The following is a 27636-nucleotide window of genomic DNA, read 5'->3' as shown; positions in this document are numbered from 1 at the left end:
CTATGCTGCTTTTAACTCATTAGAAAAGCGAATTTGTAGATCTATATTATATGGGCTTAGATCAAGCTTAAAATATCAGGCATTAGAGTAACCTGTTGGATTAGGGATTAAAGGACATGTGACCAGGGCTGGACTGAGAAAGCAGAAACAAACTTGTTTCAGTAGCTGACCTGCCACTGGGCTGTTCTGTACCTCAGTTCTGTGCTTCCTATACTGAGTCACAATATATATCCTACCCAGCTTGCACGGAACTGTCACGCCTGGTAAGGACAGAAACTCAGAGGACCAGAGATCAAGTAAATTGGGTTTTATTAAAGAACTCAGATAACCAGAACTGGAATCAGCAGGCAGGTCGCAGGAGTCGAGGTCACGGATCCGAAGGGGTCAAAAGCTGGGAAGACCAATCGTACACAGGCATGGAAGATGGGACAGAAGCAGACGCGGTGAGTGTGAGGGCAGCGGGGATGAAGGAGGGCAGGAGCGGAGAAAGTCAACAGGAAATGGGAGAGACAATGGATGTGGTTTAAATGTTCAGCAGGAACATTTTATGGAAGCAAGACCTCGCTCTGCGTGTGAGAGCAGGCAGGGGTTTAAAGGGAATAGGACAGGTGCAGGACAATCAGGAGGACCTGCCCCAAGGGGCGGGACAAGAAGCTGGCTCTTGGTCTCATTCAGCTCCTGGCTGGATTCCTGCAGTGGATGATGCTCTGTTGCTAAACATGCCTGTCAACCACTTCCATTGGTCAATCACCCCTATTCGACCCCTTCAGCATTTCATGTGCTATACATATTCATATTCATCCTTTCTTATTTTCAGAAGAATTAGACATGACAATTACCCTGTGGTATTCCCATGTTTATGGGCAGACATTTCTGCTGTATCCAATATTATTTGTTGTACTTTTTATCCAAAAATCACTGATTCAGTTCAAATCAATGTATTTTTTATAGCAATTTTCATAACACTGCCGTCCCAGCAATGAATGCCCTTCACCTTAAAGACTCCCGGGAGTTTCAGTGCAGTGTTCGAATTATATCATAGGTCTTGGGGAGGGAGGGGCTGCCCTGGTTGGCAGTCCAGTAAAATGGCACTTCCCCACTGCCACCCAGAAGCAAGGCGTACCTGAGCCCTAACCCTAAACCTAACCCTAACCCTAACCGAACTGACAGTCTTCCATACCAGTTTTCCCGTAGCCGCGCTGACGTGGCCCTGCTTCCTCGCAGGACCAAAAGCGTGAACAAACTCAGCTGGTTGTGTCAGCACCATTTTATTGGTCGAAATGCGATTTTCAGTCACCTACTTAATAAATATTGCAGAACAGCTGAACAGGATGGATTCGCAAATTTATACGTGAATGCTAATTCTGCTAGTGTTTGATGCTAACATAACACGGCGATTCTAATGAATAAATAAATAAATAAAATGAGACTCCAATTCTCACATACTTGTTGCCGATTGGGGATGTGTGTGTGTTTGTCTGTTGGGGGGGTGGGGGGGTTAATGGTCATTTTACAAGGGACCCCCGAGACACACCTTTTCTCTCTTACGGAGTGTCCCTGAGCTCTTGTGGGGGTTAATTCAAACATGGTTCAGGTTTGTTGTTTCGTTGTGTTATTTTTCTTCCTGTCCCGAAATCCCACGATTACAAAACCTTAGCTGGGGTCAGGGAGCTGTCCTAGATTAGCGCACGGCTAATCGGCGCCATCCTCTCACTAACTGTGCCACTAAGTAGGGAATCAGTCAGGCAATCTGGGCTGCAGTAGGGAAATAGAGACCCTGGCAGACTCAGGGAGCCCAGCACTTTACAGGGGCCCTTAAATATGTAAAATTATGTAATGGGTGGGGGGGGGGGGGGGGGGTAAAGTGACATATTTTGCCAGAAGTTCTAGCTGTGCTCTTGATAGCAATAGCCTGAGTAATTAAAGAATCAGTGTGACACTTACTTGGTCCTACAGTTACTTTCAGGTTTGGGGGTTTACATACTCTGTGTGTGTGGAGTTTGTATGTTTTGCCTATACTGTACAGGTTTCCTCCTGCAGTCACACTAATGTTTGTGAGTGAATGAGTGTGTGAGTGAGTGATTGCAGGCATGTGCCCTGTGATGGACTGGCATACCGTTCAGGCTGTACCCCAACCTTGTACTCTATGCTGCATGCAGTAGGGTCCAATCCTCCTCCTCCCCCCTCCCCAACCCTGTCCAGGGTAAACAGTTGGAAGATGGATGGAAAGTTCGGTTTGGGGAAAAGCTTGATTCACACACACAACAATAGTCCATTAATGATAATGATTATGATTCAGTCATTTCGTTTAAGAGGTGTTTCTTTTGTTCATTACGTTATTGCCATTATTCAAATGCTTATCTGCAGGTTTATTATCTTTATTTTCTCACAGGTACCTAAGTAAACCAAGCTATTATCTGTTATATTGCTGCTGTTATTCTGTATTACGTCGGCCATCTTAAATCTAAGTAACGTTTTAAGTGTTAAATTACAAATACATTTAAGGGCGTCCTTTAATTATAATGCATAACTTATGCTGTATTCTTACGTCACATCGCTTCTTTTCTCAGCGAAAATATCATATCGGTCAATTCCAACAGATAAAAATACATGGCTTACCAAATTTACGTGTATGGTTAAGTAGCTGGAACTGGAAATGAGCTTACTATGTTAATGCGACTGAAAACGATGAGTTTATTAGCACAAACTTTATTAACTTACGATCGCCTCAAGGACAAGTAGGACTAGGTCAGCATAACGGGCTTCCATTCATACCTCCCTGGGTTCAGCTGAAGTCAAGCCACTTGCAAGTCATCGCCCTATAATCATACCCAGCAGGTTATTTCCGCTTCGTAAGGGACCATAAGCTGCCGTGGGCTCCGTCTCATCTGTTTTTCAGGATCCTTTGATCGGACGGACGTCCGCAGCATCGTCATCTGCGGTGTTTCACGACAGGTAAAATTCACCCTGCACATGCAAGTGTGCTGTTTATATGTTAATTATACCGCTCGGTATATAATTCATTTGCTGTCAATTTGTTTTTCAAGTACCGTTTTAATGCGTATGGATAATAATGCTTAAATTATCCGGTTGGTAACGTTTGCATTCCTGCAATCTAATCGCGCACTGTAAAATTGCATTACCTGTGCGGAAAGTATGGTTATAAGGAGGTATATGGTATGTGGCCGCTTGTGACTTTCTGCTGTAAGTAAATTAGTTAAGCCTTTGATGTTGCAAACTATACAGCAGGCGGTAGACGGTAATGCAGAAGCAAGTCAAGATTCGAATGGGACCGCCAGTATATGCTTGTGCTGTTTTACCTGTAAGAAACGCTACCGTTGTACATACTAAAGCATATGTATGATACGGTTACATAATAATAACACAGGTACCTCAAATATTAACCGTACCACAGTACAGATACCATGGCACAGTACCTCTTAGAATATACTGAACATTATTCTAATTCTAAGAATATAGTGAGTTTAGTTTCAGACACAGTACAGAACACATATGTACAAAAGATCTACCCAACAAATGTTTCAAGTAAAAATTGTCTGTAAGCCAGTTTGGCTACTTTGTAACCTCCTATAAGGAAAATTATTCTCAAAGAAATGCAACTTTCCAAGAATGTTTTTGGCCAGAGTGAAGTATAGCTGGGTGAGTGGCTCTCTTGCCTTACAGGAGTCTCCAGCAAGGCATTATGGGCCGCATGGAGGGACCCTGCATGTGCACAAAGAGCACAGATGACATACGGGAGGTGTTTGACTTTTTGGAGGTGCTGGGATCGTAAGTGTCGGTCTAACTGGTTTGGGGGGGGGGGGGGGCAGCAGGGATTAAGTTGTGGGCTTCATAAAATGAGGCACCTGGCTGGTGACATCACTGAGAAGATGTGCAAAGCAGGGCAACTCCAGAGAAGACAAACTGCTGGATACAGCCCCTTGTTATCTGTGGCTGAGTCTTCATTTCTACCTCAAATCTGGAATTAAAACAATTTACGTGTACAGCACTTAAAACATGAAGATTGCAAAACCTGGGTTTCTTGTGTCGTAGTTGACTCCAGGTAGGTCAGATAAGTGTCATGGCTACTAGACTCAAGTAAAGGAGAGCTGGAAGCAGGCAGAGCTAACGAAGGACACTAAGAACCCCCCTTCTGCCAAACAGGGGGGCCTTTTCTGAGGTGTTCCTGGTGAGGGAGAGGGAGACTGGAAACCGTTTTGCACTGAAATGCGTGAACAAGCAGCATCTACAGGCCAACAAACTGGAGAATGAGATCAGTGTTTTGAGGAGGTAAGATAAAATTCACATACACACCTTCAAATGGGGGGGGGGGCAAGGAAGTGTGTTCTGAGTGCTGTATTCAGTCAGACTGAGGATTATTGTCCTCACTGATAGTTATACTGTTCATTGTGATATGACAGTGTTAACCCTTCTGTGGGGTGAAAACGCACGGTGGAGTCCATTACAACTGTACAGTTGTCTGCAAAGGCAGCCATATTGAATGCTGATGCCCACGTGAAAAACAGCATTATGAAATGGGTCACACTTCAGAGCTGGACTGTGGAGCGTTTGACCTGCGTACTTTGTCCTGACTGAAAATCCAGGCACTCATCTGGGGGAGGTGGGAGGTACTGCAGGCCCTCACCTGAGCGGAGATGGGAGGTGCTGCAAGCCCTTACCTAGGGGAGATGGGAGGTGCTGCAGGCCCTTACCTAGGGGAGGTGGAAGGTAGTGCAGGCCCTCACCTGAGCGGAGATGGGAGGTGCTGCAGGCCCTTACCTAGGGGAGATGGGAGGTGCTACAGGCCCTTACCTGAGTGGAGATGGGAGGTACTGCAGGCCCTTACCTGAGCGGAGATGGGAGGTGCTGCAGGCCCTTACCTGAGCGGAGATGGGAGGTGCTGCAGGCCCTTACCTAGGGGAGGTGGGAGGTGCTGCAGGCCCTTACCTAGGGGAGGTGGGAGGTGCTGCAGGCCCTCACCTGAGCAGAGATGGCAGTTCTGAGGTCTAAGCCAATTAGCATTGTCCTGGTGAATAACAACCAATTACAGAAGGCATTTGTAACAGGAAGGGTGTCCACCTGCCCACCTGCTTTACAATATCAGGGCTATGGTGGTAAGTCAGATCTCTGCTTTGGGACTATTTCAGGATCAAACATGAGAACATTGTTGGCCTGGAAGATTTCTATGAAAGCCACACCCACTATTACCTCGTCATGCAGTTGTGAGTACTGATCCGTCATGACCTGCTGATGTTCTGAAGTTCTCTCTCGTACTATAGAAATATTTCCAACTATCTTCTATTATTACATTCTCTTTATTGCTGTCCACTAGCATATAAATATGGACAAAATGGCACTTTGCAATGTTTATTATCCAGAATTTAATTTCCCCCTGGGATCAGTAAAGTGCACCTCAGTCTTAGTCTTTTGTGCATATTAAGTGCACTTTGACCTTCATGTCTCGTCCGACCCCTGGCCTGTTCTGCAGCGTCTCTGGCGGTGAGTTGTTTGACCGGATCTTGGAGCGTGGGACATACACGGAAAAGGATGCCAGCCACGTGGTCCGACAGGTGCTGGAGGCCGTGAGCTACCTGCACCTGAACAACGTCGTCCACCGAGACCTGAAGGTGTGCTGCCATCATGGTGATGTCTGCACTGAAAACATCACACCACACCCATCTTTGACCACATCTTGACATTAAGGAATGTGCTAGAATGCTAATTCTTATATATATTTTTGGAAATAATTGCATATTTTTATATAAATCCCATTACTTTTTGTGTAAAATAGATATGATCTCTGCTCTAAACTGGTCTCTAAGGGTTGATCATATCTCTACCCTTATATCTTTTGCTTACCTTTTCAAAAGGGTACTGCGAGGAAGAAGAAAGTCTGGAAAAAGAGACAAATTGATGTCCTTTGATTTGTCCCCTGATAGCCAGAGAATCTGTTGTACTACAGCCAGGATGAAAATGCCAAGATTATGATTAGTGACTTTGGTCTCTCCAAGATTGAGGACAGCGGAGTCATGTCGACAGCATGTGGAACGCCGGGATATGTGGGTAAGGCGATACTGGGGGGAGGGGGGGCTCAAAGGCTCAAACAGTGTGAATTTCAATAATTCAGTGGTTAAATATTATGTCCAACCCTACAGCCCCTGAAATCTTAGCCCAGAAGCACTACAGCAAAACCGTTGACTGTTGGTCTATTGGAGTCATCACTTACTGTACATCCTGTGAGTAATTCTATGCAAGTTGTATCACACTCATCAGCACGGTGCTTCTATTAAGCTTATTAACATCTTTGCGCAGCCTTGGTTACCATTCCAGGTTAGACCAGACTCTCAGTGTAAAATATCCATGGACATGCGAATAACTAGGAAGGAAACTCAAGGAACTCATCAGGACTGCCGAGTAATCCATTTCTGTATGAGAACCTGACTGATGATATTTGCCATTATGATTTTTCGGATCCTTTTCAAGTTATCAACCATTATTTGTCCTTTAAAGGTACTAATCCAGATCTGTCCTGAAAAATCATGGCTCAAGTTTAGGACTAATCTGAAGGAGACAAATCCTGTCAATAGGATAGCCTGATTTCTCTGAATTGTTGTTAATGAGTAAGCTTGTCAGGATATTGCTTGACTGTGCTTATCCTGAGAGCAGATTTCCAGAATATACTCTGCCTCTGTTCCTCGCCAGGTTATGTGGATACCCCCCTTTCTACGAGGAGAATGAGACCAAGCTCTATGCAAAGATCATGAAGGCCCAGTATGAATTTGATTCTCCCTTCTGGGACGACATTTCTGATTCTGGTGAGTCGACAGATAAACAAAACAGGACGAAGGAAGGACGAATTAGCTTGGTGCTTAGTGACAAGTGCAGATAATGTCCAGGGAACCCAGCTCTGATTTGTCTCTAATGCTCAGTAGCTGTCTTTGGTTTTTCTCTCAGCTAAGGACTTCATTCGCAACATGATGCAAAAGAACTCGAAATTACGTTACACCTCAGAGCAGGCACTTCAACACCCCTGGTAAGTAAAATGCCAATTTGGAAACTGTTACGGTGGGACATGGCAAAGGGACAGAAAAATTGTGGGAGGATCCACAGAAAGGCTACAAGAAAAAGGGCTTTATTAACAAAAACCGAACACAAAGGGAAAAGCCACAAAATAAAGGGACCACAAAGAGTCAGGAACTGAACGAGAGAAATAAGAACAAACACAATAATAAGCTACAAATGTCTAAACTAGTGGTTCTCAACCTTTTTTGCACCACGACCCAATTTCTACCATGCCAGCTCAGTCGCGACCCTATATCACGTATAGATTTAAATTAACACTATGATCAAGCATGCAATGCACTCTGCAATTTATGCCAATTAATGCCTATTACTGAATTCTGATTGGATGTGCCAGTGAATTTAAATTAAGCATCTGTGGTTTGGCTTCATGGATTGGTTAAGTGTTCACTAGTTTTGTGCCAAGCATTTGCAGACCCAAGACTCATTTGTATAGGTTAATTCTAAGATTAGGGCTAGGAAATCTGATTGTGGATCAGCATAGGAGCTTGTTGGTTTTAATGCTTACATTTCCACTTTGTTTCACAACTCTTACAGAACTTTCCACAACCCAAATTTGGGTTACGACCCATGGGTTGAGAATCGCTGGTCTATATGCACACATCTTAAACATAATGACTAACTGATGAACTGAATGCAGGCAGATACTTAAATACTTACATAAGACAACAAGGCAAACAAGGGGCAGGTGTGGACCATAACCAAATCAACCAATCAGGACAGTCACAGGAAAACAAGGAACAGATGGAATTAATTACTATTAACAAGCACAATAAACTAGGAAATATTAACAAACACTAAGGACTGACTGAATAAAGAGAAACTAGTAACAAACAGTACATAATTCAACAAGGCATGAGCAGGGTAGACTATTAACAAGAATAAAAAGCAAGGACAAAGAAACAATACTAAAAGCTAAGGGTAAAATAAAACCCAATAAATTAAACAAAAGGCAAGACAGGTCTCAGCCCATTACTGGAGGGGCATCAGCTTCGCAGTGGCCCTGAGAGCAGGGAAACACGCTAGGGACTTAGGGCTGTAAGACAGAGGAAACAGGATGGCCAGCGACACCTACTGGCCAAACGGGAAGAAAATAAATGAGACAGGGCCAGATCCTGACAGAAATGTAGAACTTATGGTTGGATTAAAGGTTTATTGTTATGCTGGAAAGTTCCTCAAGGTCTTCCTGTTGACCGAGTCCTTCCTGTCCCTTCTGGCAGGATAATGGGAAACACAGCTAAGAGCCAGGACATCTATCACTCCGTAAGTGAGCAGATCCAAAAGAACTTTGCCACGTGGAAGTGGAGGGTGAGTGTGCTCCCAGCTTCTTTGGGAGTTAGCAGGCAAGGGGTCACTGCTGATGAACGGCTCCAGTAGGATAGCATTGCTCTAAGCTCCCAGGGTAGATCTGCAAAATCATTGCATTTACGATATAAAGGAGTATTTGGCAGAGGTGTATGTGTGTTTTTTTTCTATTTAGCAAACATTAACTGCGACAGCAGCTGCTAATCACCTGAAGAAGATGCAGCTGGCCTACTCCGGACCCACCCTTCATGGGCAACAGGGATTTGTGGTGGAGGGAGACCTTTCCCCCACTGATCCTGAGAACAAGCAGCCCAATGCTAACCTGGAACACAACGGGATCCTGACTAGTGGTACGGAGAGTGAGTGCATGATGGCTCGATCCAGTTCCAGGAATCCAAGGAACCATTTCCACCTGCTGCAGGCTAATCTGAGTGAACCCCTCATTATACCACCATCAGGCCAACATGCAAACCAGGCTGCTACCATGGAAACCAGCAGGTACATTGCCCAGCGCATCCTTGCCTTTAATTTTTTTATTCAGTACGGAAAGCTAGGAGACGGGCTAAAACAGGAGCATGGTTTTTGTGCTGCAGAAAGGAGTCCATGACCTCGGAGTCCGAGAGGGAGGAACAGGAAAAGACCACCATGTGTTCCATCATGTGAGCTTTTTCCTGTGGAGCACACTGGGAAGAGCTGGAGCAGGTACAGCACTCGCCTGCAGATGGGGAGTGGAAGGGGTGAAGTTAAGAACTACTGTACTGTAAGACTTTATGTCTGGTAGGAATCTGCAAGGTGGAATCTATCAAATAGGACTACAGGGCCCCTGTGGTAGAGAAAGATCTTGGTTACGACTGTGGAGTTTCTTGGTTTGAGTAATAAAGACCCTTAAGACTTTAGAATTATAGGAACCTCTTAAACATGACTTTGGTGTATTTGTTACTTTTGCTGCCTTTACCAGTTTAATATGTACTCTAGTATGAAGATAAGAGTGTAATAACATCAAATGCCAGTAGAGGGCGGTACTTTTATCAGCACTTTGGAAACCTGCCATTAGGCTAGGGGTAGGGATGTCCGATTGCACAGATCAGATTCCAGCAAGGTCATGAGGAGATTTAGGTGGACTATACCTAATGCGCCTCTCTTTGTCTCTCTCCTACAGGCTGACGACTTACGGGCTGCAGATTAAGGCGTCTCAGTTCCTTCTCAAATTCAGGGTCAGCCTACAGCCTTTGGCCCGTTATCTGTCTGAGTGTAACAGTCCATGGCTGCACAGCTTTATTATTATGGGTGCTGTATATTTTAATTGGCACTTGGCATTAGAGCCAGTGGGCACGGAGTATCAGCTATTTGTAAGTTTATGATACCCAGGCCTCACTTGTGTCATCATAGTGGTGACGTTCGTGACTCATGACTCTTTGTTTGGTTGTGTGGGCAGCTGTGCTTGGTTACTGCATTGCTGCAAATATGGCCTGACTTATCAATAGTTAACATATTAGCTCACATCACAGTTACAGACTAAGCAAGAGAAGCAGCCACCTCAAATTAGATTTCAGACCAGCCTCTCTAGTGTTCATGCTGCCATTTCTGGATTTTTAAATGTTTCTAAGACTAAGTGGAAGAGAATGAGGTTGGAACGCCCTCTCTTTTTTTGTTGGTTTAGCAGTGCAGGAAAATAGGAAATGATGCTGTATATTTTGGATGCTACAATATGGCCGACTGCTTGTGCCATTTACATGTGTAAAAACCTGAGAACTTCCCAACAGATGTGCATTAGTGGTCACTGTAATGAAGCCATGTTAGCCTACTGCTGCTGTTAACAAATGAAATTGCATTTTGCATTAGTGCTAAAGGACGTGGACCGAAATCTTTGCAGGTTTTTTGGAGTCACATAGGGAGATCATTCAGACTCCAGACACACGATGCTGAGGGTAAAAATCACATCCGTGGCCTAACCAGCGTGAACCACTGACCACCATTCCATCCTGCCCTCAAATCTGTAACCATATAATACCCATATGACATGTCCTAACTGAAGTAATAAATACCAAACCACATCGAACTGCAATCTTCTTTCTTATATTGACAGAAGTGGTAGATGTCAAACGCTTTTAGACCTTGTCATGACTGCATGCTTGCAAAAAATGGCAGACATTCACAGTCACAAAATATTCTTTATTACACCTTATTGACTCATGTTTGGATGCCAAAAAGTGAGGGTATTTGAGTCGTAATTTTTTTTTTAACTGTCTAAACCAGAGACCATCTCTTGTCTGTCTGTGATTTGCATCATAGTTGCTAGATTTCCTTGAACTTGAATCCCAGGATCGATCTGGATATTAATCCAAGTCCTGGACTGTTTGCTTCGGGATGAATAAATAATTCAGGGAGGGGGTTCCTTGCAGAGTGGGAGTAGGTCCAGGTGGGTTGTGGTTATAGCTGGCAGTGGCTCAGTGCATAGGCCCTTTTGCGAATGTTGGCCAGGATATCCTGCACCTGGATGTCCAACCCATTCAGCATCGAAGCCTTCTGGAGGAGCTGGTCCGTGGCCTCCTGCAGGGACGTCTCCCGAGCTGGTTGGAAAGACGGAGAGGTCATGGTCAGAAAATGGCAAGACTTGGGCCAATTACATCCCACTATGTCCAGCGTGCTGCCAATACTAACATACCTGCTAATGTCTTCATCATGCCAGAGGTCTCCTGGATGAGGGCAGAAGCTTCCTCCTGTAGTCTCCTCACACTCTCCTCTGAGACCCCATCTGTACCCCCCCAACCTGCCTCCATTGCTTTCTGCTGTAGAAGCTTCAGCTGGTCCTCCAGGGTCTGTATGCCCTGCACTCACACACACACACACGCACACACATGCACACACACACACACACACACACACATGCACACACACACAAATAACCAGGAGAAATGGTTCATTTAGAAATGTCTGATCATGAGAACTGTTTTCTTCATAAATCAGTCTTTCAGTGGATAGAAATCCACAGCCGTTTCCATCTGGAACGGCTACTGTACTCAGGAAGTGACATCCTAGCACTGAAAGCTTGAGCCTGCCCCTTCCTGGGCAACTCTAAATTTTCATTGGCTTACCGTGGCAGCAGCCATCGCCTCTTGCTGAGCCCCCTGAGCCTGATCTTGCGCCTTATTAGCTAGCTGTGTCCCACTCTGCACCAGCGTCCTCAGGCTGTCCAGTTGTGGCTGCATGGACCTCACTATGCCCTCCACTCCTCTCACTGTCTCCAGGGCAGGGCCCAGCTCCACATTAGCCTGCCAGTTTAGGGGAGGTAGGTGGGGAAAAAAACATGAAATTTAAAATCCAGACAAAAAACTTCAGGAAACCTTGAATCGGTCAATAGATCAAATTTTATGTAAAAGTGCAAGTACATCAAATTTTAGGGTTAATACATATACTGTAGGTCCAGAGTTAATAGTTACATCAACATTGAATTGGTTTCCTACCTTGGCAATATTCTTGTTTGCTTGGTCCAGCTGCCCCAGGCTGCCCTGGATCTTGGCCTCCAGGTTGTCCATCAGGCCCTCTGTGCTCGACAAGTTGCTCAGAAAGCTGTTGACCTTTCCTCCCACCTCCAAGGCATCATCTCTGCCAGAATTAGAGGTCAGTGTTAAGGTGGTGTTAAGGCGACGAAAAGGTGGTGTTAAGCAGTATTAAGGCGACAAAAAGCAGGTGTTAAGCAGTGTTAAGGCGGTGTCAAGGCATACACCACTGCCTCGTTTGAGTACCTGGCAGTCTCGGCCTCCATCAGCAGTCTTCGGGCCTTGTCCAGCTGTGGGCCGGTGCTGGTCAGGATGCTGGAGCTGTCAGGTAGGCTGACGGCAAGACGCTGGATCTCCTCCAACTTCCGTTTCAGAGAGTCCAGGCTGAGGGGCAGCTTGGTGTTCAGGACACCCTCACTGACGGTCTGGATGATGGCTGGGTCAGAGTTTGGGTCTGGAAGAGCACACAGACAAATTTAGCTACTCTGTTACACCAAAACTGGCATACATACAAAGATTTAACAAATGACACAAATACACAGAAATAAACACAAAGACACTCATTTTAGTAGTGCATTGAAATGATTATCACAAGCACAAGCATTAGCTCAAGAAAATAATGAAACTGTGTTTCTGCAAGGGACCATTACGACAGCTATTGAGTAAACGGGCTTGAATTACTTTTCAAAGCACTAAGCACAGTACTGTAAAAATGGTGTTAAACTGGCATTGGATTTTATATGCAGTCTTCACTGTCATATTCTATAAATGTCACTTTCTCCATCACTCCCTTTCAAATCCCTTTAATCCCTCTTTAATTATCAGTATGCAGGAAACGTACCTCTGAGTAAGTCCTTCAGCTTCTTAACAAAGAGTCGAGCACTGCTGAGGTCTGCCTCCAGGGTGTTCCGCGTTTGCTTGATCTGAGTAGCTAGATCGTCAGTTGTCAGCCTCACTTGATTTGCTGAATCTTGTGTTTTTTGGATCTGGAAAAACAAGCAAAGAATTAGTTACCCGAATACTCCTTTGCATAACAATACCATCAGCTGATGTCCTTTCTCACAGATGGCATGACATCAGCATGAATTAAATGAGTTCAGACAATCTGGACCAATCAAATGAGGACCTTCTATTCTATTACATGTACCTGGGCTGTATGCTTTTGTATTTCCATGATGCATTTCTACTGTGTTGTCTACAGTGAGACAACTGGGGGAATTCCTACTCATCGTGTCATACCTGATCAGCGACCTGGGTAATTCTGGTGTTGAAGTTCTTCAGCTTAGCTTTGACCTCCTCCGCACTTGCCACTGCTTTGTTCCCTAGTGGCAGTGCCCCAATGCAGTCCTCCTCCTGGCCACAAGAGGCAGTAGTGGGGCACAGCAGTCCATCACATTGCTGAGGAGTGCAGGGAGTAGATCGAGTGCTGCCACACACCTGTAAAAGCAATACCACTCACTGTCAAGGCAGCAGTATTTTCTAGGACTAAGGGGTAAAATATTTTAGCTAAGGTTTACATGTTGCTCAGGAATTGGGGGAGAAATATTTAAGTTCCCAAATTCTTAAGAATCATAAGACCAATCAATTCAAGTTAATAGATAGCAAAGGGTCACATTTTGGATATTCTGGTCACACTTTTTTCTATCAGTTGTATTCCAAGATGTGGTTGACCCTCACCATCTTAGCTATGGGTGTGAGGTTGGGCCCTAATGTCAGATCTCGCTCCAGTTCCTCCAGGTTCCTGGTGTTGGTCAGCTGGACACGGTCAACCAGGGAGAGTGTGTCACCACGAGCCTGGGCAGCCTGCTTCAGCAGCTCCTGGCTGGCCTCCGCCTTCCTCATGGCCTCTTTGGAGTCCTGATAGGCCGACTGTATGGCAGAAAAGGGTCCTGTGGAGGACAGACGAGAAGGTTAGGATGTGGGGGAACTCAGTCTCATTCTAGACATCCACCTGAAATTTTGAAGATATTCCACTACCCATCTTGAAAGGCTCTTGAAGGTGGTTCTCACTCCAATTACATGAGAAACATAACAAAAATAGTAGCTGTCAGCCAACCGGTTGCACTAGTTTGGATTTGGGTAGTTATGTATGTAGTGCTCATGATACTACTAGTTAAGCTGTTCTGAACTCCATCACCCTTTGTAACTTTTTGGTCACTGTTCTCCCGAAACTGTACTAAAAATCTAGAGCAGCAGTGGCCTCTTCTGTAGATCTTGAGATTTTACAAACTTGAGTTTCTCCCAAGGCCAAATTGCATTGGGCAGCCTGTCTGAATGACACTGAACACACACACACACACACACACACACACGCACACACATATTAGGACCATACATCAGACAGCACTCATGTGGGACCAGCACAGCCAGTCAGGCCACACCTCACCTCTGTAGCTGCTGGTAGAGCCTCCGTTCAGGCTGTCCCGTCTGCGGTTGTATTCCAGCATTAAAGACTGCAGACTAGCGCTGAGGTCTTCAAGCTCGTAGGCTAATGTCAAGCCTTTGTCTGTTGGGAATGCGCCTGGATCCAGGCTGTTTGCTAGGTTCCTGCAGGAGGGTATAGGGTGGGCAGGTTGGGGGCAGGCATGGCAGTCTATGTGAGGAACACCCACACAACTCTTCAGATCTATGACTAAACTCTTCTACACACCTTAAACTGTTGTTCAGGTGGACTCTTATTCAGTTGAGGTCAAATACCTTTTTCAAAGGTATAATGTCACCGATCATGTGTGGATTTTATAGATCCATCCCTGTGCTATAGTTATGGCTGCTGTAGGTTTCTGTAGTGTGTCTTTATGCAGAACTAAAGTCTCTATGGTATGAGCCATTTCTGTCAGACTGAAGCTGAAAATCACATTTCTCTTATGCCGTGGGGTACATTTTCTGGCCAGTTTGTTCTTTGCTGTAGTTCATTTGGTATGGGTGACATGTTAGTTTCTGTTACATGAAGGGTATGGACTTGTGATGGCCAAAACGACGCCTCATGAACCATTTGCTATATTTTTAAACTCCACTAGATGGCGCTCATGGTTTGCTTGGAGGTACGCTTAGAACCCTCTTTGAACGGACAGCACCATCTAGTGAGTTCAGAAAATACAGCAAATGTTTTATGAAGCGTCGTTTTACTAGTACAGATAGGCCCGTAACTCAATTCCAGCTCACCTCAGACGGCGTAGTTCTCCCAGGACCTCGGTCGTGCGCCTGGCTGATTCCAGTGGGAGCTGCAGGGAGCTTTGGATCTGGCTAAGGGAAGCTTCCAGGGCTTGGATGCGGAGGCTCAGGTCAGGCACAGCGATGCTGGGCAAGCTGGAGCCCCGAGTCGAGAGTCGCTCCAGGGTCTGGGTCAGGTTGCGCAGCTCCTGGTCCAAGGTGAAGAAGCAGGAGGGGCAAACTGGGCAGGCAGGGAAGCGACTGCAGTGCCCACGGGCACAGGTGTTGCAGCGAGACCCTGTTACTCCCTGGAGACAAATGCAAGCCCCTGTTCGCTTGTCACATCTGGCCGTGCCACTCTGCTCACACTTACAGGCTGTGGGGCACAAGAGAGTGACAATAATACAAATTACAAATGTGCTGCTGCATCTTAATGCTGATCATCTGGAATGAAAGACAGATCCCCAGGAGGCTGTATTTTGTGCATTGTGACGGATTACAGCTGACTCAGGGGAACACTTACGTTGGCAGCCGGAGCGTAGGTCCCCGTAGGTGTTATCTGGGCATTCTGTGCAGGTTCGCCCCCCGAACCCTGGACGGCACTGGCACTGACCAGTCAGCTGAAAAACCAGCGGACAATGTTAACAGCACTACCCACAATTAGCTAAACAGAGCACAATTAGCAACAGGACACAGCAGAGACACACAATGCACAGTTAGCAGCATAGCACAGAATTAGTGATGCTACACATAATTAGCTACATGGCATTTGATGGTGCAAAGTTAGCAACATGATGCTGAAGGACATGGACCACAATCAGTAATATAGCTAAGGCCAGACTTATCCCAGGGCCCCAAGTTCTAGGGGCCCGAAATTTTTTTCTGGTCATTACAGCAGCATATAATGACATGTAGGTAGGGTCCCAATGATGAATTTAGCCAGCGGCTCCCTAAATTTAGCCTTGAACAAGATGCTAGTAACATATTACTGAGAAACAAAAAGACCTGACAAAATTCACATATAATGTCAGAAGCAATGAGAAACAGCTCTATTTCTCCACAAAATATAAATCAGGGCTCCCCAACTCTGCTCCTGGAGGGTCAGAATCCAACACAGTTTACAGATTTCTATGCTGAAACACATCTTACCAGGTTTAGTAGGTGTGTTTGAACAGGGAAATTTGCTAATTGTGTTAGATTCTGGTCCTCCGGGACCGGAAATGGGAATACTGATTTGGGTGAACCGAAAAATAATTTCATTCTCAGCAGGATTTTTAAATGAAATCTCATGCAGCATGATTTTTGCTACAATAGTTTTAGTATCCTTAGCTAAGACCTTTCTTGCAGTCTAAAGCAGCAGCACCTGGTCGCAGGTTTGGCCGTAGGAGTTGTTGGGGTCGCAGTTGCAGGGCTCACATCCTCTGGGAGACAGCAGGTTCCAGTGGTTGGGGGCACAGCGGTCGCAGCCTGGGCCCTGCACACTGGGGGGGCAGCGGCACTGTCCCGTCACTGGATCACAGGGGCTGTCGGCCTGGGAGCCGCAGGAGCACTCTGAACACACACAGAGACGGGGGTGAGCGCGCGGCGGCTGGCAGGCGGTGAGCGGAGGAGCGCTCGCTGTGCGGTCGGTCACTCACTGCGGCAGCCGAGGGGGTTGTCCGCGCTCAGCCCATAGTGACCGGCCCTGCAGCGGTCGCATCGCGGGCCCTCGACGTTAGCCTTGCAGTGGCACGCTCCGGTCTCGGGGTCACACATTCCTCCAGCCTTGGTCCCTGGGGCACTACATTGACAACCTGCGGGCGCAGACATGACGCAGTCAGTACCTCCACCCCCATCTTATCTTTTATCTTATCTTATCTTTATCTTATCTTATCTTATCTTATCTTATCTTATCTTATCTTATCTTATCTTAACTTAACTTAACTTATGTGTGACAAATAGAAAAAATCCTTCACTTGAATCCTTAATATAAAGTTTAAACCAGCTACTGGAAGCAGTGGTTACCGTATAAGAGGAAACGAGCTTCCCTTGAGCAGCAGACCTTTCCCCGAGGGGATGGCTAACGGTGGACACTCACGTAGGCAGGCGTCCGGGCGGTCTATGGCGCTTCCGGGGTTGCGGTAGTATCCGGGGGCACAGCGATCACAGTGGGGGCCGGCCGTGTTGTGCAGGCAGCCTTCGCACACTCCTCCACTGCGGCGCCCACTAGCCTCGAACAGCGCTTGGTCAAATCGGCAGCGATGTGCGTGGTTGTTGCATTCGCAGCCTACAGGGGGAGCCAGAGGTCATTACCGAATATAAATATAACACTTGGAGGTAATACAGTTTGCAGATTTCCCTGTCCAAACACACCCACCAAACCTGGTAAGATGTGTTTCAGCAGGGAATTCTGCAAACTCAGCTGGATTCTGACCATCCAGGCCTGGAGTTGGGGAGCCCTGACTTAGACTTTCTGCTGTTTCTCATTGTTTCTGACATTATGTGTGAATTCTGTCAGGTATTTTTGCTTCTCAGTAATATGTCAGTAGCATCTTGTTCAAGGCTAAATTTAGGGGTCCCTGTTAAACCTTCTCAATTATAGAAATAAACCATAGGCTCTGCCAAAAAATTGGCAGGAAAAAACACAATATTTTTTACGTGTACTTGCTAGGATTTCAGCACTCTTTTGTGTTTATAAAAACCTGCAATTCACTGTACATAGTGCTGACCATTATCAATGAATTATGCAAATTGAAATCCCTCTGCCTGGCCATTGGTGGAGGGACAGGCCATACGTTTGCAGGTGTGTGTCTGGCCGTCCTCGGCTGCTCGCCACGGCAGGTCGTTGTAGAGGTCTGCACAGCGCTCACAGGACACTCCTGCAGTGTTGTGCTGACAGTCACACACCTGGCTCACCTGCGCAAACAGGAAATACACATAAATAGGAGAGCACCATTACCAGGGACACCTAAAAGGGGGTTATCATGATTCCAAGGGCCCCTGAGTGACAGGGGCCATAAAACATAAAACATAACAGGATTGGTCTGGGTTGGGGGCCCAAAATCTCTAACTCTGCCCCTGGCTATTACACTCCACCATCTTTCTATAATATCTAACGTCAATTAATTATAAAATCTTACATTTTAGAGGCATTGGGAGCTATGATTCAGTGCTTTTTATGAGAGATCACTGTGCCTATGTTCTGCTTGCCACTAGTCATAAACTCTAAGTATCATGTGTTCCTGTGGGTGTGTTTGTGTACTGTAGTCCCTACACCTAAGTGCAGTGTTTTCCAACCCGGTCGTCAGGGGCCCATAGATGGTCCACGTTTTTGGTCCCGGTAGGAGCTGGGAGGGAGCAAAAAAATTGGACTGTCTGCGGGGCCCTGAGGACTGGACTGGGAAACTCTGCCTGAGTGCATGGGTGCATGGGTGCATGGGTGCGTGTGTCCTACCTCCACGGAGGGCAGCTGGTTGCTGGAGGTATCTGGCAGGCAGCGGTTAGCGTGTCCGTGGCAGAAGCAGGTGCCAATCACCCGCAGCTCCTTGAGGGCGTAGAAGAGGCTGGCCGAGCGTCCCGTGGTGCGGGTGATCGGCCCCAGCTGGGTGAGGTTCACCCGCAGGTTGGTGAAACCCGACGCCTCTGGGGGGGGGGGGGCGAGGGGGAGGGGCTTTTGGTTAGTCAGGTGCCCACAGCCCAGACTAGCAAAGAGCAACAAGACGGCCTCCTTTCCATACTGACACGAGAGCACCCTGGTTTTCTACCAAATATAACCAATTAAGAAATTCAGCTGTGGTGTCCCCTACCTTCCACCTTATGGCTCAGAGGGCTGCTGATCTCAGAGAACTGCTTTAGGGGACTGAAGCGAATCTGTCCAGGGGAGAGGAGAACAGGTCAAAGGTCTGCTTTGGTCTCTAAGTGCTCACATCACACATCATGAGCTTTATGAGGGCATCAGATAGCATAATGGTTCCTAAAATGTTCTACTGGATCTTGAGGTATGTGCTTTTGTACCCTTGAGTGAAGTACTTAGAATGGATGGCAATAAAACTTATCTGGGTAAAAGTGGTAAGTGGTAAGAAGCAGATATTTACCCGACTGAATAGTAATATTTGCTATTTAAAATTAACCCACATCAACAGATCAATTTTCAGTGCATGCAGTTCAGGCTAAACGACTAAACTGTAATGAACAGCATGAGAACAAAGCAAGTCACTGGAGTAGCACCCCCTTGTGGCCCTGCTGTGAAAGGCAAGGACTCACAGTCTGGTCCAGGTAGGGGTTGGTTGGGAATGGTGGCAGTGCATAGCAGTAGGTTTCCTGCAGGCTGCGCGGCAGCGTGGTTCTCGTAGCTGGGAAGGCTGAGCTGCAGTCCTCCGCCATGTACAGGGCAGGCTGCCAGGTCTTCCCGAAGTCTGTGGAGCGCTCAACCACCAGAGCGTTGGGCCGGGGTCCCTGCAGACCGAGTAATTACTCTCATTACAGTCACATTTACAGTTATCATCATAACTGGTCAATCTGTGGTTGCTCTTTACCTTGAAATCCATCACCAGGGTGTCCAGCTGAAGCAGGTGGGGTAAGTCCAGCTGCAGAGTGACAGGGCTGACACCTGCAGGCAGGTAATAAGGCACATCATGTTCCCAAACCAACACGGGCAGGTTCTGCCGCGCCCCCCCCCCCCCCCTTCTGGAGGGGCAGTTTGCACGTGGCGTCACACTGATGAGCGAATTGTACAAAATGTGCCAGGGAACAGGGAGGCGCAGCTTCTGGTTACAGCCTGTTCCACTGTCTCCATGGCAGGTAAATTCAAACACAGAAGCTGAGAAATGAAGGGGAAGCCGTAGTTTACTGTCTCAAAGGACAGTTTTTCCTCCTATTATCTAGGTGTGGTCGCAGCGTAACCTCGTCCCCTACATTCTTCAGCTCAGCGCTCCTCCAGTTACATGGACCACGGGGTATATCTAGTAAGACACCCCAAGAATCCCCGACTCTAACGATCCCCAAGTCTTAAGATCGTACTGTTCAACTTCATGATGTAAAAAACACTTATGCAAACAAAGTAATACAAAGGTTTGGTGTGGTTTTCATCAAACGTGTCTGAACAGCATCTGAGTCAATCTTAAGCACAACACACAACATTTTTATGGCCGGTATAAAAATGAAAGGTAGACTCAACTCTCATGAGATAAGGATCATAAAGGAACAAAACAAAAGCAACTTTACCTCAGAAATTTGCTTGGATGATTAAAAAAAGTCAACACAGAATTAAATAAATGAGCTGGAACATGGGTAACAACATGGGGTGACTTGGAGGAGTAACAAGGTGTGGGGGGGGGGGGGGGGGGGCTTAGGGACGCCAGTGATGATGACGGGTGGGATATTCGCACAGCTGCTGCCCGGACTCACCTTTCTCAGACTGCCACCACCTGCTGGGCCCGGCAGTAGAGAGAACATTCCGGATGGTGTGGGCATTCTGGCCTGATGGGTTCCGGGAGTCACAGGGGCAACATTTGATCTTCCCCTGTGGTGGGGCAGAGAGGAAAGACACTCAGAGTGCAGTGCTTGCAGTGCTTGCAGTGCCGCATGGAGGTGATCTTCACCAGAACGCTTGTGTGCGTCGGCCCAGTACCCCATGTCAACTTTGGTCCGGTGCATTTGCTTTCTGTGTTATGGAAGGTCAGTTCTGGTGCAACTAGCCTGATGGGTCAGAGCCTGTTGATATGAGGCCAGATCCCTTTAAGCATGGAATCTTATTCCTAGCTATTCCAGAACCTTCTCCTTTCATTCTTCTGTGCTTTTATCTGCATGGAGGTGTTTTAAAAGGACTCAAAATTTATTCCAGATTCATTTGGAGCGAATTAGGGGTGGCTTTAAAAATTATTTTCTGACTTCTTCAAAGGAAGTTAAAAATACATATAGATTTTAAGCCCCCTTGATTATATAATGCTGTAAAAAACTCACAGATTATTAAGACACAGGACTATTCACTCTCAACAAAGCAATGGGTAGGTGAGCCAAGCAACATAATAGAAACTGTTTAGCTCTTTAACAGCAAATCTCTTGCTTTCAAAGCAAAAAATCTGTATATCCTTAATTACTACAGGTAATCTCACCCCACCCCTAAAACAGACCCTTCCTCCCCACATCACCATAAATACATACACATTGCTTTGACCCAAGGGTGTAGGTTTGGTTCCACAATTGGTAGTGATCAAATCAGCTCCATTTCCCCACTGTCCTACCTAAATCTACACCCTTGCTTCAACCCAGTCTAACACTATGCACATTGTGAGCTGGCTCCTAGACCGCCTTGCGTCACACACAGGAGGCTTTGAACATCACACATTAACGATGGTGATATCCGCCAGCTGTGGTCAGAGAGCAGGGCCCGGGGCCCAGGGCCCGGGGCCCACTGACCCGGCACTGGGGAAGAGACCCCGTAACTGGAACCTTCTAGAACCTTCGCTGACATGACCAATGAAAAGGTCCCAGGTAATCACACCCTGCTCAGCTACCAACACCAAATAATCAAGTGATCTTTAATTAGCATGAATACTGTATTTTATGCCTCTCTATGAGGATTTGCGTTTGTCTACCCTGTTATTTTGTGACACTGGCCACGCGAATTGTGTCAGCATGCCGACAGTACCCAGCATGCACGCAGACAGGGCAGGGACTATAATTTTGACCAGCAAAGGGCCTATTTGCTAACAAGTCAAAACAGCAGCCTGACTGTCTTGTGCTTGTGATGGACTGGGATCCTTCTGCCTAGGTTATCACTTGCTTTGCATCCTGTACTTCCTGGGATAAGCACACGGCTCATTGTTAACCTGTTTGGGATAAGCAGTTATGGAAAGCGGACAGACGTTCCCAAAGTACAGACTATTGAAAAATAACAGTGCAAAAATAAAACAAATAGTTGCACAAAAATTCTATGACATTCTGATTTTAGTGCAGTTTCTGGCATGTTCTGTGATCCAGCCCAGCAAATACCAACCCAAGTTGTTTCTTGCCTGTTTTTCAATAAAATTTCTGACCATTGTAATCAGACCCTTGCAGACATGGGTACAATTTCTCTGTATCTTGTTTTCAATGTGTTTTCATTTTTAAGTGTAAAGGTCTTTTACAAATAATACCAATAGTGTCATCAACATTGTAACAGACATGGCGCTCACACGCCAGCTAATCAGCATTGGCAAAAATATTTGTTCGTCTGAGTGATTCCAAGATTGCGAGGTTTTAGGAGGTTAAGACATAATGCTGCCTGTTGTTGTGCTTTCGCTGGAACTCTGTGGCTCTCCTACTCTAGTTGGGTAAAGTTTTTGCTCCTCAAGTAAAAGTCATCTCAGACACCATCCACCGTGCAAAGACTGGCTGCCCGCCCCAGAGAGCGAAGTTCACCGGCCACAACAACAGCAAACGCTTGCGAAAGGTCTCCGAAGAAGGATTTTCAGTGGGAGTCTAACGCTTAGCCTGGGTAAAGTAATAGAACCACAGAGATTTAGAACGACAGACTTAGCTTATTTGCGGCCGTCTAACAGTAAGACTGAAGCATTGCTCAAGAAAAGTAATGCACACTAGTGTTTGGTTGCTTAGAAAACGCAGGAATTAATTGTACTTTACTGCTGAGAAAGTCCACAAAATGAGTAATTTAGAAAATGTATGGATACTTATAGATTTCGAACTGGCATCTTGTCCAAGGTGTACCCTAGCCTTATATATTTGCTGCCTGAGACCCTGACCAGGATGCGTGGTTGGGAAATGGATGGATGGATGAATAGACGGAAATGGATTTCCAAAAAGAAAAGTTTAGAAGTTTAATGTAAGAACACAGAGGACCATCTATTAGCCTTTGTGTTGCGAATTCGCAGGCAGGCATCGTGCGCCATTAGCACACAGTCCTGCACCTACAGGACATCCATCCTTGCCTTCATGTCCTCAGCCTTGGTGGCCATTCATTTATGAGAGAAACCACAGGCCAACACAGCTGCTCCTTGTTTCTGCCCATCAGATGGGTGTGGATGCTGTTCACCACAGTGAGACTTGCTGTAGACAACATATAATTACTGCAGTATAAGGGGAGACTAATGCTAGACCACAGAACAGCAGACAGCCAACAGCAATCAACAGGCTGCCCTGTATCCCTGATAATGACTCATTATTAATATAATGTGTAACATTTAAATGTTCCATAAAGAGCAATGAAGGGCTCATATTCGGTAATATCAGCTTTTCGCTGGCTGCCTTCCTTCAGTCACCATCTACAGGCTTTGCTGACACTCAGGGTACATGAGCTATCTATGTTTGCTGGGCCCAGTGTTCCCTCAGCCCAATGTTCCCTCAATATGATATTTTTAGTGGACTCATGATAGGGTTTGTTTAGTCAAAGTTGGGGGTTGGGATTCTATCCTTAAATTAAACCTGACCTATCTCATATTCTATTCTGGTGCATAGATCCATAAAGCACCCAATACAACCTACACTAATCCAGTCAAAGCCCCCATTCATGTGCTACACTAAAAGTCAGTGGGCCACGCTAAGTCAGAGCACCTATTCATATATTATGCTAACAGTCAGTGCACCTATCCATATGCTATGCTAACCGTCAGTGCACCTAGCCATATGCTATGCTAACCGTCAGAGCACCTATCCATATGCTATGCTAACAGTCAGAGCACCTAGCCATATGCTATGCTAACCGTCAGAGCACCTATCCATATGCTATGCTAACCGTCAGAGCACCTATCCATATGCTATGCTAACCGTCAGAGCACCTATCCATATGTTATGCTAACAGTCAGTGCACCTATCCATATGCTATGCTAACCGTAAGAGCACCTATCCATATGCTATGCTAACCGTCAGAGCACCTATCCATATGCTATGCTAACCATCAGAGCACCTATCCATATGCATGGTAAGAGTCAATGCACCTATCCATAAGCTTTGCTAACGGTATGAGCATCAGATGCTATGCTTATTTTTCACACTATGATTCATTTCTAGGTTTAATTCAGTGCAAAGTCTAGATGGGGTGACAGACCTTTGGATCTTTCTTCTTCTTCCATTCGGGGTTTTTGTTTCACCCTTGGCGTGCCCAAGCACCACATCAGCTATCAGCTGACACATCTTATTCGTTATGTTTGTAACTTGATTCACTCCACTGCAACTTGTTGAAACGTGTTATAATTCACAAAACCTGGCTACTGAAAAACTCCAAATGATTGTACCAAATGAGAGTGACAATCAGAGACAAGGAATCTGTTCGTATATATCACTGTTGGGTTAACTTAAAACTATAAAGTTACTATAAAGATACGAGATATCATCCTAGGAAGAAGCAGATAGGCTAAATGATACTCTTTATCTGATTTAGTGTTCAATCTGACAAAAGAAATTAGAGATTTCTGCTTTAATGCTGATTCTGCAAAATCATTTGCTGTGTTGTTGGGCTTGAGTAACACTGAGTAACACTGAGTAACACATTCTTCAGTCTAATTCTGAAAGTTTGGGTTCAGCGACAATTGATGGAAAATGCCTTTTTAAACAACATTGTGAAACGGATGATCTCTTTCTCCAGTTCCTAACTGCCAAGTGAGCCAGAAGTAGAGGGTAAGATTGCAACATCTGGCCCCTGGGAACAGACAGAGGGAGGGGTGGGCAGCCCCTCCTAGTGAGGTGGCAGAGGGTGAAAAATGAGGCATTGTGCCAGATATCGACTGTCTTTGCCTATCTTTCCTTCACAGACAGAACTCCCGACCTACCTCCAAACAGACCCGAAACCACACACTCATACATACAGCGTACATCTTTTTTTTAAAAAGTGCTTCATGTCATTTGAACTATTGTCATTGTTGATGGCTAAAGTTCTATGACCGGAACTTCTGTGGAAGGACCATGGTGACGATCCTGAAGCTGCGTATTTGAGTACTGCTGCCTCCCATCAGAATGTACGTCTCATAGCTGCCCTGAATCTACAGCAATGCCTGCCAGCCTTAGTCTTGGCAATGACTTTCCTCAGTATTAAAAAATATGTATCAGTGTTGAAAAAGAAACTGTGCTAAGATACTCTATATGGGCAAAAGTATTAGGCCCCCTGCCCATTACACCCACAGGAACTATTATGACACCCCATTATAAATCCATCGGCATCAGTATGGAGCTGGTTCCCCCTTTGCAGCTACAACTGCCTCTCTTCTGGGAAGGATTTCTACAAGAATTTTGGAGTTAGTCTGTGGGAATTTTTACCCAATCATCCAGAAGAGCATTTGTGAGGTCAAGTACTGATGTTGGACACGAAAGCCTGGCTTTTAAGACGAAGATTTAAAGTTGCAGTTTACACAACTAGGGTCATTTTTTGAAAGGTAAGATGTGTTCAGCCCGATCCCTGTGGCAGCAGAACATGATATTCTGAAGCTGAAACCACCTAAGAGTTAATCTACGTTTGATTTACAGAATTTGCTAATTGTTTTTATGTTACACAAAAGGTCATACCAGTCCTAATAGGGTACAGAAGGTCTCGGGTGCGGCGAGGCCGCAGGTGGAGGAGGCGCGGAGGTACGTGTCCCGGCCCAGGAGCAGGTCCCCGGATGGGGGGTAGCAGGCTCCACGCTGGCAGTCTCGCTGAGCGCCGCAGAGAGCAGCCAGAGCTGCAGAGCATACAAGTGAGAATTTAGTAAAGAATTACAGAGACCCTCCACCTTACTCACATAGATAATTGCAGTATACACTCCCCCCCCCCTTTACACAATCCGCATTATCTGGACACCCCCAATACATTTTCAACACCCACATAAGCAAGACCCCCCACCCCCATTTAAATCATCTTTATTGTTTAAAGATCACTCTTCTTAATAGGGGTCAACAAGCTTAGAGAACATCACTGCATATTAAAATACCCCAGGCTCTCTCCACCATATATCCATAGCACAGTAAGAAACTAAGTACACAGTATAGTATAGTATAGTATAGTATAGTATAGTATAGTATAGTATAGTATAGTATAGTTAAGTATGCATACATAATTGTATGAATATATCCACAGTAAGCGTACACACCTGCCATGGGGAGTAGAATCCAAATCTTCATGTGGTCCACTTAAAACTCCTGCAACGGAAAGCCACAAAACTTAGGAAAGGAATTTTCTGAAGTCAGTCTATGATCACAGCTCTGTAATTACATGCCGGTACGCCACAGCTACAGATTTGCAAACTCACAGCCATAGGAGATTATAAAGCACTAAGGAAGATAGGAGAGACAAGAACAGCGACTATCAGAAACAGTGGGACCTAAAAGAAACCAAATTCACAGTCCTGGTAGCTCACCGGCAGCTCGTAGATCTGTGTGTCTGCGGTTTTGTTTGGTTGAGAATCCCTGGGCAGACGCCCCTCTGTTTATAAAGGCGAGCTCACCTGGCCGGCAGTGATACAGCGTGCGTCAGCACCGCGGGAGACGGCCACACCTCACCTGTCGGCCACCCCCACTCCCCCAGGCCATGAATCAGCCAGCCGCGATCCACCGCCATCCAGATCATACCCGGCCAAACCCAAACGGAGGAACAGCATTAGTATAGCTAATGAAAAGTCTCACATATGCCCCAGGGGTATATAAAACTTCTCTGTCGGCATCTTACCAGGCTGGATGGCAAAAGAACAAAACCGGGAGATTTGTCCCAGTTATAAGCAGAAAATTTTAAACATTTGTTTCCCTTATTTCCAGGGGTTCTTTATGAGTTGAATCAAATGTTTGTTTTTTTTAATGTTTTTTTTGCCCTTTCAGTCTCAGCTTTTTCGAAACCTAAGTAATCTTGTGTAGCCATTGATGTCTGATTTTGTGTAAATGCAAAAAGAACGGGAATACAATCCTAAACCTTCCATCAGCTCGGACACTGACAGGCACGAGTGTGTGGATGTTATTTGGAAGTCTCAGCTTCAGGGCTGTCTGGACTTCAGGTTGTCTGCACCCCGCTGTCTGTGATGTGGCGGGTGGTCGCCGTGGTGACCAGGTGCCAGGTGGAGGGATGGAGACGCGTGCCTGAGAGCTTACTCCTCCGTTACCCTTCTCCATATCTCTCCGACTGCTGGGGGGGGGGGGGGTTACTTTAGCAGCCCCATGATGCTCTGGTATGCCCTCGTCTCCATAGAGATGGGCTGCAGGCAGAGTCAGGGATGGAGCAGGAACAGAAAACTTCTGTATAAATATGACTGTTCATTGATGGTTAAAACAGACATGAACATACGAGACAGACTGCAAGACAAGCAGACTGGCAGCCATACTGACATATGGACACGCTGTATAAATGGTGAAAGAGAAAGATAAAGCTTTTGGGGCTTGTTTCACCACTGACTCACAGACAGCTGATTGTTCACGGTATTTAAAAACTGTGCCCTGAGGCTGCACATGTTCACCTGGGTCATTCCGCAGCTACGCTGACTAACTACAGTGAGGAAAAGGTGTGGCTGTATTGACTAAACGTCTGCACCCAGCCTTCCTTTGCCATGGAGATTACTGACTGGCAATAACGTGTTTACCGCAGCTCCTGATGTGCTGCTCCCTAAACTAAATTGGGGGCAATCATTAGTACTGAAGAGCATAGCATTCAGATACATCCAGTTATGATCTG

At 46.0% G+C, this 27636-nt stretch overlaps 1 protein-coding gene and 1 pseudogene across 3 annotated transcripts; one reads left to right on the top strand and one right to left on the bottom strand.

The window, feature by feature from the left end:
• Positions 1–145: 145 nt before the first annotated feature.
• On the top strand, positions 146–10444 carry LOC111858914 (calcium/calmodulin-dependent protein kinase type 1D-like; annotated as a pseudogene).
• A 92-nt stretch (positions 10445–10536) lies between these two features.
• lamb3 (laminin subunit beta 3) lies at positions 10537–26528 on the bottom strand. 3 transcript variants are annotated; one of them, XM_072715086.1, is made up of 23 exons: positions 26426–26528; positions 26072–26120; positions 25509–25663; positions 20421–20535; positions 19550–19623; positions 19278–19469; positions 18821–18884; positions 18469–18656; positions 17810–17930; positions 17113–17301; positions 16673–16828; positions 16399–16586; positions 15559–15655; positions 15048–15411; positions 14272–14432; positions 13563–13774; positions 13125–13322; positions 12727–12871; positions 12132–12339; positions 11850–11991; positions 11481–11657; positions 11051–11213; positions 10537–10955 (listed from the first exon to the last, which is right to left on the bottom strand). In XM_072715086.1, the coding sequence occupies exons 2-23, from the start codon at positions 26100–26102 to the stop codon at positions 10816–10818; spliced, it is 3480 nt and encodes a 1159-aa protein (XP_072571187.1). In that variant the 5' UTR covers positions 26103–26120; positions 26426–26528; the 3' UTR covers positions 10537–10815. The 3 variants fall into 3 exon arrangements, with proteins under 3 accessions (XP_072571187.1, XP_023696882.2, XP_023696885.2); XM_023841114.2 differs by lacking the exon at positions 26426–26528 and adding an exon at positions 26339–26416; XM_023841117.2 differs by lacking the exons at positions 25509–25663; positions 26072–26120; positions 26426–26528 and adding an exon at positions 24058–24283.
• Between the last annotated feature and the right edge of the window lie 1108 nt (positions 26529–27636).

Source organism: Paramormyrops kingsleyae, chromosome 8 (genome assembly GCF_048594095.1).
Source record: "Paramormyrops kingsleyae isolate MSU_618 chromosome 8, PKINGS_0.4, whole genome shotgun sequence".
NCBI lineage: Eukaryota > Metazoa > Chordata > Actinopteri > Osteoglossiformes > Mormyridae > Paramormyrops > Paramormyrops kingsleyae.
Note: the sequence above shows the minus strand (reverse complement) of the source record. Positions and strands in the feature narration are given on the sequence as shown.

Coding starts and splice junctions, on each gene's coding strand:
- lamb3 (XM_072715086.1), bottom strand. CDS start 26,102: ATGAAGATTTGGATTCTACTCCCCATGGCAG. Junction 15,412..15,558: donor CCTACGCTCCGGCTGCCAAC/GTAAGTGTTCCC, acceptor TGTGCCCCACAG/CCTGTAAGTGTGAGCAGAGT. Junction 12,340..12,726: donor GCTGAAGGACTTACTCAGAG/GTACGTTTCCTG, acceptor GTGCTCTTCCAG/ACCCAAACTCTGACCCAGCC.